Genomic DNA, 9,936 nt, shown 5'->3' with positions numbered 1-9,936 from the left:
CAGATCAGTCGATCCGTATCGTCGAGCTGACCACATCTGACGTGTTTTCACCGCTCTAGCACGTCTCCATTAAAAGATGAAGCCAAAAAACCGTTTATGGTGATAAAATAGGTGACCGCTTATGACCTGAGATGACCTCAAGGGCACATAAAAGGACACATGTGCATTTTTACGATTCAGTGTGCTATGTTTACCTATGAACCGATGTTTAAGGGGTTTTAAACGACATTCGTCCAAAAGAGGCGCATTTCACTTTTCTCCCACTGACTTGAGGTCCCAAAATTGACCTGACCTTAGGTCACAGACATAAAAAGTCCGAGATGAACATTTTATGCATATTGTTAGTCTTATCAATCTCTAAAAGTTTCAAAAGTGATCGTTCTGTCGGTGTAGCTATAGCGGGTCTTTTAACTTTTTTTAGGTAAGGTCACTTGACGTGCCCTAGTGACCTGACCTTGAACGACCCTCATCTGAAATTTAACAAGCTGTGTAGAAAAGATGTATGAACAGGTGTACCAAAGACAGCGGAGGCGCTGCGCGACGCCGTTTTTGAGATGTTCGCGAGGAAAAAACCTAAGGGGGCGTACCCCCCCCTCCAGCACGGTGCGGATCAATGGGAGACAGTTGAAATGCTCTTCTTCTGAACGAAAACAACCTCAACCATCGGGATGCAGGTAAATATGACACATTTAATCGGTAAATGTCACTCGTGATGTGACCACTTTTATGTTACTGAGGTCATCTCAGGTCGTGAAAGGTCTCCAGTAGATTTTGGACAATAACTTTTGATAGAGATATATTAGAGCAATGAAACACCCTATATAATTATTTTCCTTCTCGAAAGTATGGATCGACTAATATGCAATATGACCTTTACCGGTTAGGTTATGACCTTTACCTTAGGTCAAATTCTCAAATGCCCTTTTAATGTCAAATTTTAGTTCATTTGACTTGTCTGTCTCGAAAAATGGAACACGATGCTGGTTGAACTAATCTCATGCAGGTCTGAGCAAAATGTAAACGTCCTCCGCGAAAACGTATATTTTGAGGCTAAAACGTTTACCTTAGGTCAAATCTGAGATAATCAATAAGAGAGAGCATAAAAAAGAGCTATCGAATATGCGCTTTGCTGCGGCGCTGTAGTTCAATCTCTTTCTGAATCCTGACTTATGCGCCGCTTTGTCAAAAAATGTCAACATCGGCGAACTTTGATTTTCAGTTGTCGCTGGTGACCTGACCTTCGACCAGTTCGACCTAGCCTTAAAATGATCTAAGTAGTTTTGTAATAGTTTTTGACGCTCTTTCGAACGCCGCCTACTGCGTGTCTCGACGTGGCCCACAAGCTGAGTTAGAAGTGGACTAGGGTTACCCGCGTGCTCCGCAACGCGAAGGGGGAATTTTTTGACCCGTGGGTACTGGGTTGGTCTGTGTCGATTTGGTTGGTAGATATCCATTTCGTTCGATTGCTTTTTGACGGCCAAGCATTTTGTAAGAAAACAAAAAGATACATCGCATCGAGGTGCACGTGTCGTATTCTCATGCGTTCTACTTTAGAATGATTTGAAAACTGGCGTGAAGTCTTTTGAGGGCCATCGATGAATTTCGCTAAAAATGACGATGTAATGGTTTGGAACATTTACATTTTTAAGAATACTGTTGCTCATCATGCAAAAATGAAGACTGAACCTTGGACAGAATTGAATGCTCTTTCCAACAGTGCCATTTTTAATTCCCAGAAATATCAGATCATGGAGCAAAACCCGTGTGATTGATAAAGTGACACAAAATTGACAAACACCATTTACTCCTGTGATTTGCACCACCTTGATTTGGATCAATCAGCTTTTCATAATTTTTATATGAGAGGCGGTACCTTTCTCTTGCAAATAGGCGTTGATTCAACTCGCTCCATTTAACGGTCACCTAAAAATAAAATTAATTCCAAAATCCCTCAAAAACCGCAATTTTTCAAATAAAAGTGCCCTCTCCGGTGCACGTGGCGCGTGCTATCCTCTGCATTGCACACCATTCAATAGCCCGTTCAATTCTGTACACGATGCTGTTTTCCCCGTGCCGGTCGGATCCCTGGTCACCAAGATATTGCACGGGAACTGGACCCGTGTCGGCCAAAATTAGCCATTTTCGCCCGATTTCGCACGCCGATTTATACATGTAAAGTCTATGACGCGAATTTGCACTTTTTGAGCACGCACCACGCGCTCCCTATCGACCCGATCGAGCTGAGACCCCTCAAAGGCACGTCGCGCATCCTTGATCTATGAGTTGTGCAAATTTCACCGGGCTAGGTGCAACGGTCTGGCCTGCAGTCCACGCAAAGCACCACCAAGTCGGGACCTCGGTAACGGACAGACGCACCCTCCTCAAATAGTAATATAGATGTTCGAACACCCCCAGCAGGTTCAATAAAAAAAAAACGCTTACGCTGGGGGCGGCACCCCACTGCTAGGCGCTGTCGGCATCGCAATAATGGGCGGCACAGCGCTGAGGGGTGCAACTTGCATTGAGGGGTGGCATTGTACGGTGAAGGGGCAGCGTCGCGTTGAGGGGCGGTATCGCAACGAGGGTGGCACTTACAAGGCTGCCTAATAAGGAACGCTTCGCTTGGCACATCCAAGCCCAGCTCGGCGCCGCCTAGCTGCTGCATCTTGAAAAGGGCCCTTGGTGTCGATGAGAAAGCCCCATTGTCAAAAAAATTGCCTAGCGTCAGTGGTTTCGGGGGGGGGGGGCGACCGAAGTATCCAATTCAGTTTCGCGTCAGTGACTACTGGAGGGCGTCAACGACCTCGGATAGGGCGAATGTGATCTTCAGAAGGGCACCGGGTGCTCTAGAGGGGCGCCATTGATCTCGGATGGTCCGACTGGGATTTTCAGAGGAGCATCAGTGGTTTCAGAGGGGCGCCATTGATCAAAGATGGGCCGACTGAAGCCCCGGTTCAGGTGAGCGCCAGTGGCTCTTGAGGGGCGCCAGCGACCTCGGATTGATGGGGCGACTGTGATCTTTAGAACGGCGTTGAGGGGCGCCATTGGGCATGGATGGGGCCACTGTTGCCTTCAGCAGGGCGCCGCAGGGAGGCTCTGGAGGGGCTTGAGCTTGGGTGGGCCGACTGTAGTCTCCAGGGGCGTTGTCTCGGATGGGGCGAATGTGATTTTCAGAGGGGTGCCGGGTAGTCTAGAAGGGCGCCATTGGTTTCAGAGGGCTGCCATCGATCTTAAGATGGGGCAGCTGTAACCTTCGTTTAGATGGGCGTGATCTTCAGAAGCGCGCCGGACGCTCTGGAGGGGCGTCATTGGGCTTGAATGGGGCGACTTTAGTCTCAAGCGGGACGACTTCAGTCTCAAGGGGGTGGGGCGCTAGTGGCTCTTGAGGGCGCTATTGATCTCGGATAGGGCGACTGTGATCTTGAGAAGAATGCGGGTGCTTTAGAGGGGCGCCAGTGGTTTCAGGGATCGATCTTGGATGGGTCGATTGGGGCAGCTGTGAACTTCAGAGGGGCGCCGGGTGCTCTAGAGGGGCGCCATCAAGCTTTAATGGGGCGACTGTTCCGTTTAGGTGGGTGCCAGCGGCTCTTCAGGGGCGCCATCGACCCTGGAGGTTCGGAATATTCTGGTTTCCGGAGGGGCGCCCTTCAACATTTGGGGGCTCAGGTCGTATTTGGGGGTGCCCTGGAGATTATTTAGGTGTCCAGGCACCCCCAAAGAGATATTGAGTTCGATCCCTGCCTGCACATCACTTTTTAATTCATGCTCTCTCTGTAAAACGGCATCAGCCTAGTCGGCGCTAATTGGGGCGCCATTTGGGCGGCTGGGCGGAAAGGGGGGGCCATGGCCCCCATGGCCCCCCCTGTCTACGCCACTGCCTACGGAGACCATGTAGTTTCGACAGCCAACATTCCGAACCCGACTCCGAGTTCCGTAATTCGACTACCACTCTGGCTCCGACTCCAGGTCAGGGTCTGCTGTGTGCTTTGAACGTTAGTCTACCAAAACCGTTTGATCATTCATTGGTATCAGATTTTGTGTCATATGTATATTCATTCGAGACCTGCACATTTACAACTCAAAACATGATATGCAGTCTACAGCAGCATTCAACGTTCCAATAACAACCTTCACGTAACATCGACTTGGACACGCGCGTCGCCAGGCGTCGGCTGGGTTTTCTCCGCACGTGCTGATATGGCTGAGGTGGGGTTCACGCGGCGCTCACTGCCGTCATTGAGGGGCGTGTTCACGCCACGTGCGGGAGAGGCGGGTAGGCGGGCAGCTCCGGCGCGTAGGCGGGCTCCGGCTCCGAGTAGTCCTGCGCGTGGTGTTCTCCTCCGTAGCCCTTGGGTGCGTGGTTGTACTCGAAGTAGTGCTCACCGTGTCCTCCCTTCGAGTCGCCCCAGTTCACCTGCAAAGGAGAGAGGGTTATAAGACACGGTATCTTTCAATCAAGGAGCTCAGTATGGAGAAAATCCCATTTAATCCATCCAAATGTACAGTCCACAGCAGAAGTAATGTGGGGTTTCAGTCATGGGTATGTTCTGCTTCTGAAGCTTAGGAATGATTAGCCAGACTACAATGAAACTTTGAATGTAGCTTATATGTATCGTCACCCTTGCAGCTGCAACTTTGGCTATTGACATCTTCTTTTCGATCAGTCCGCATTAAACAATCGCCAGTCAAAGCCAACCGTTGAGATTGGTAAAACCCTACATTACTTTAGCGGTGGGCTGTACATACCTCATAGGTGACATATGATGAAATAATAGCTAAAGCTCACTGGCCGTGGCCGTTTTGAGATTAGTTGCACTCATTAGCAGTTGCATGGGAATGAGGATTGGTATGCATTTCGTAATATGAAGCCGGTAGGTATTTAGAACCATGCGTTACTTTGAAAGTACCTTCTCTGGTTGAGGAGTAACAGGAGAACTCTCCCTTTTATCACGTACCCGGGTGCGGAACCGATGATCTTTGGCCTGCTCATATCGTCCGATGAAATGATGCGGGTTGCCGCGCTTCCATCCGAACTCGTACTGCTTGTGGGCAGGCACGTTTAGGTACTGGAAGTAGCCCTGTGGCTCCTTGTAGCCGCCATCCTGGCAGGCGACGACAGCGAGCAGCGCCACCAGACACACGGCCTAAGGACAGTCAGGTCGGAGGTTAGGTCAAGAAGTCAAACGTAGTTACGTACAGAAAAAGAGAGCAGAAATGGGGCCTGAAACAGGGTGCATAGGTCTAAGCACCTGACGGAAATTAACACTTTTCGCAACTGGCTTTTTCATGTCCGAAAGGCATGTGCCATGGACTGAAATAAGAGAATGATTGGAAAAGGACAGTATGACAACTTATATAGACACAATGCTAGTCTAAATTCAATTGCCCCCACCCCCACCCACCCTACAACGTAGCCAACTTAGCCTTTATGCTTCAGCACTGCTCCGTTTTGAGGACGGCACAGGCTATCGGGCTGCACTAGGCCAACACACCGCACACCCTATGATAAGCTCAACACCGGACACTGTGACGTACACTGCTGAAGGAAGTCATGGTAGCGACTGTGCCTCGTCGAGCCGGCGTCGGCCCTTTATGGCCCTGAGCCTCGGCCGTCGCCGGAGCCGAGTTTCTCGGGCGGGGTTTCTCCATGGGCGGCCGCCGATGGTCTCTCCCCTATCTCCCTCGCAGATCGGAGCCAGCGATCGATGGCTGGCCGGGCTGCTCAAAGGGGAACACAGAGTACGGACACGTTGAACTACCGCCGACCGGGTCAGATGTGAGACAAGATGTGTCGCTCGATATTTTTAATGAGATTTAACTTCTCATGAAACGAATATATTTAGGTAAATATATCTGCCCGTCCTGTCTTTGATACACAGTACACAAGCATACCGACAGTTCCGAGCAAGAACATCCTTAGTGTCAAATTTTTCGAAGTTGAGATTTTTATACTAGTCGACTCAGCTCGACGAGCTGAGTCGAATGGTATGAACATCTCAATTTCGAAAAATTTGACACAGGATGTTCTTGCTCGGAACTGTCGATACAATTGGTACTCCAGATCTTCACCATTTGCACCTGCGAAGTATAGAATTAGATGCTTCTATTGTCTCGGAAGGATGAGGGCATCTCATATTTCTTGGCTTCTGCCTTTTTGCATTCTGCCAACAGTGTTGTGCTGAACCTGCTCCCGGGTGGGGGCTTCGGCCAACTTTGTCATGTTGGGTGGGGGAATTGGAAGGGCTATCGTGTGGTCCCAAACTATGAAAGATAGACACCGAGACAGGCAATATAGAGTTCGCTGTAATATCTTTCAGAATTGTGAAGGTTATTTACAGCCATGTCATCCTTGAGTTCACTGGAGGTCGTCAGACGTAATATTACCTATCACAAAAACTCCCGATTTTGACATCTTTACAAATCGGCGAAATTCGTAAACCAAAAAGGCTATAGAGACTCGCGAAATAGAACCTAACCTAACCTCAATTAAGTTCAACGGTTTGGCCCACAGAGGGCACTAAAAACACCATAATAGACAGATTTCGCCGAATCAATTTTCCAACAAATTTGGCAATAACCCTGGCGTTTATACCTTCATCATAACATTCATTTTGCCACCATCGTGTTTCTCTTGTGGAGACTTATCGAATGAAGTATAAGTTGGGCTGAAAAAGACAGCTTTTAACCCTCGCACGACCAGGCCATTTCTCATAACACGAACGACCAGGGGGGGGGGTTGTTACGACCCCCCCTGGCGTTTCGAAACGGAAGGTCGTAGAGCTTAGCGGAAAAAACCAACGGATTGCTCTCAACGAGATCTCGCGATTGGTGGTATATTTTTTGGTCCTAGGTCAACATTTGACCTACTTATGACCGGTCAAAGGTCAAATTTTCCTAAAAAATCAAACTTTTTCAACTTTCCGCGGCGATTGCGGAAAAACGGTGGGAGATATCGACTTGAAACCTTCACTATCGTGTTCCTTGATCAATTCTCTATCGTTTGGTATGTATTTCGTTTCACTAGCTCTAAAAATGGCGCGTTGGGAGCGCCGGAAGTCGGCAAGGTCACAGTCGGCGGCAGAAATTCGAAAAATCAAAATTTAAATTTTTGAAATCTGATTGTATTTTTGGATTTGGGAGGTCCATTTGCTCCCTATAGAAGCTAATATTGCTGCATATTCCCATTGAGGTGACAAGAATTAGCAAAATAGTGGTTCGGGCGCTTTTCAAAAATAGTACCGGACGCTGTTCCTCTTGTGACGTCATAGCTCCGTGACCTGACCTGACCCGGTCAATTTTCTTGCACCACACGATAGCCAATGCTTGCCCCAACATGCATGGGAAGTTTCATCATGATCCATCAAACAATGTGGGTATCACCGGCAGAAAACCTAGGGATTCGGCGCACACGTTTGGTAACTGTCGGCCGGAGGCTGTACCTCTTATGACGTCATAACTCCGTGACCTGACATGACCCGATCAATTTTTTTCGGCAAAAGATGCGCAAAGGTTGCCCCAGAGGGTATTGAAAATTTCAGCCCGCTACGACAAGCCGTTTAGCGTGCACTTCGAAAAAACCTCAGGGGGGGGTTGATACAACCCCCCCTAGGCGTTCTAGGGTTAAATTTGACCTCAGGTCAAGGTCATGACTTAACCGGAAAAGTCATGCTGCATATCATTCGAAGTTCGAACCATAGTCATTGCCGGAACACATTCCACCTGAGTTCATCGCTCTATCTTGTCTCCATCAAAGGTTAATGTTTAGCAGTTCAATCCGAACCCGTTGTTGTGCATCCTGCGTTTACACTCAGACTGTTGGCTCTATAATTATTATTATTTTTGTTTAAATTGTTTCTCTCCTGACAGCCAGACGCTCATACCCATATTTCTTTTTTAAACGTGGTATGGCGAAAAGTGAATTGGTCGTTGATCTTCTATTCCATCTAATGCCTTTCTGGGTTTTCACAGCAGCATAACTGGCATATCTGTGCATTTGTAGATGGACCATCCTTAATAGTGGGGCTAGTTAAAAAAGTGTAGGTATGTCCAATGGCCGTCCAATGGCCGGCATTTTCGTCGACTGTCCGTCCCAAAATGTCAAAGTCAACCATTTTTCCAAAGATGTGCGAAAACTACGCAATAATCAACACTCAGTACTGTAATTTATATGCTTTTAATGTACAATTGGGTACCAGCCCAAAAGTGTTAATCATATCGAAAGCTGAGCTCCTTACCCGCCAATCAATGCTACACACGATTACTTTATAAAAATGTTGAGGTGTAGCAAGTGATTGTCCAACGTTTCTTTATCCATCCAAATTCCGAATAAGACATTGGACAAAATCGGAATACCGAAGGTACATACAAGTTCCGATTGGCGCCACTAATCCTTAATATCTTTGACCCTTCCGATTATGTCAATACCTATCAGAAAAACATACACGATCTAATATGGCGAGAAGTGTCCGTCAGTATCATATCGTGAACAAGAACAAGCGTATACCTGCATGGTGTACTATAATCAGACACTACATGTTCAGGACAGTTGCGGCTTAGTTTCTCTTTAGAAATGGATCTCTGGTGGGCTAACACTGCCGTAAATGCTATGACACGGCGCTCCGTTCGTTCCGCCCGGCTAGTCCGAAGACGATTACCGTTCTAGTAATGACTTACCTCAGATTGCGTCATCGCAGGACAGCAATGGATTGAGTCCTGCGTTCCAAGTGAGGTTGGACTCGACGGCACCTAGCATGTTTCTAGCCATTTGAGTACCGCGGTCACTTTCATATCTCCTGCACTAACGAGCAATATGATCGGTTTTATCCAGAGCATTGCCTCTTGCTCTGTAACGTCCACAGAACAAGCACTCCAGGATACAACGGAATCATTGGTCTTAGAAAGTGAACACTTTTATACCTAATGCCAAATAAAATGGTATATTGTGAGACAAAAGTTTTGAAGACAGGATCGCGAGCACTTACAAAGCAAATCTATGCGTAAATACGTAAATATGATACCTAAATACAAACCTGAACGTAAATACGATAAAATGAAAGGTCAAACAATTGATCTTTAACCCTTTTCGGATCTATGAGTTTTATACACCTACCATTTGGGGCTAGGAGGGGTGCAACTGCAACACCCTCACTGTTTCACCCCTAATTGAGTTACATCTTCGCTAAAAAAAGATACAACTAAGAGCGACAGTCATAGTACCTATGTGTTACTGAGCCACTGCCCATGTGGTCTTTGAAAAAGTATTACCGCTTTGATTTGGATCACTTTATGCCACCGCGATCTCCTAAAGTAATGTAAGCTACGTGTTGCAGTATTGCGAGCAGTTGCAGTGTTCTGAAGTCGTTTTTTTTGCCAGTCAGCAGAGTTACTGATGACTGAAGTCTCCAAAAGCAATGGGCATTCAGCATTGCCTTGTTAGCCACTGCTTTTCTTTAAAGTGCTGCTTTCCTGTGAGGGGCCGCAGTCTCCCGAAATAGCGTCTTGTGAGTCGCCGCAGTCTCCTGAATAACTATTTTGAGTCACCTATGTCACCCATTGGCGGATCCAGAAAGACGGTCTCGAATGTTGCGTGAAGGAGTCATACCCCCGAAAAGGTTTCACTGAATTAAAAAAAGACTCATCGGATTCCGATCAATTGTGCATTGGATGTCCTCCTGGATCCGCCAGGGTAGTCTCCTGCAATAGTGTTACTGTCTTGATAACTACTGCAGCTTCCTGAAGTTGAGTAGTATGTACAGTCCTGTGAGTCGCCATGCAGTCTTCTGAAGTTGTGTTACACTTCTGTGATTCGCTGCACTCTCCTGATCTAGTGTTTCTGTCTTGTGCGCCGCGCGCCGCTGCAGTCTCTGGAAAAGTTACTGTCTTGTGAGTCGCTGCAGTCTCCCGATACAATGTTACCGTCCTGTGAGCTGCTGCGGT

General features: G+C 47.5%; 1 protein-coding gene across 1 annotated transcript; it reads right to left on the bottom strand.

Annotated features, from left to right (window-relative positions):
* Window positions 1–4,028: 4,028 nt before the first annotated feature.
* On the bottom strand, window positions 4,029–5,719 carry LOC122387402. Its single transcript, XM_043377566.1, has 3 exons — window positions 5,536–5,719; window positions 4,956–5,144; window positions 4,029–4,414 (listed from the first exon to the last, which is right to left on the bottom strand). Exons 1-3 carry the CDS (start codon window positions 5,647–5,649, stop codon window positions 4,250–4,252), a joined length of 468 nt encoding a protein of 155 aa, XP_043233501.1. The 5' UTR covers window positions 5,650–5,719; the 3' UTR covers window positions 4,029–4,249.
* Between the last annotated feature and the right edge of the window lie 4,217 nt (window positions 5,720–9,936).

Source organism: Amphibalanus amphitrite, unplaced genomic scaffold, assembly GCF_019059575.1.
Source record: "Amphibalanus amphitrite isolate SeventyFive unplaced genomic scaffold, NRLGWU_Aamphi_draft 000285F_arrow, whole genome shotgun sequence".
Lineage (NCBI taxonomy): Eukaryota > Metazoa > Arthropoda > Thecostraca > Balanomorpha > Balanidae > Amphibalanus > Amphibalanus amphitrite.
Note: the sequence above shows the minus strand (reverse complement) of the source record. Positions and strands in the feature narration are given on the sequence as shown.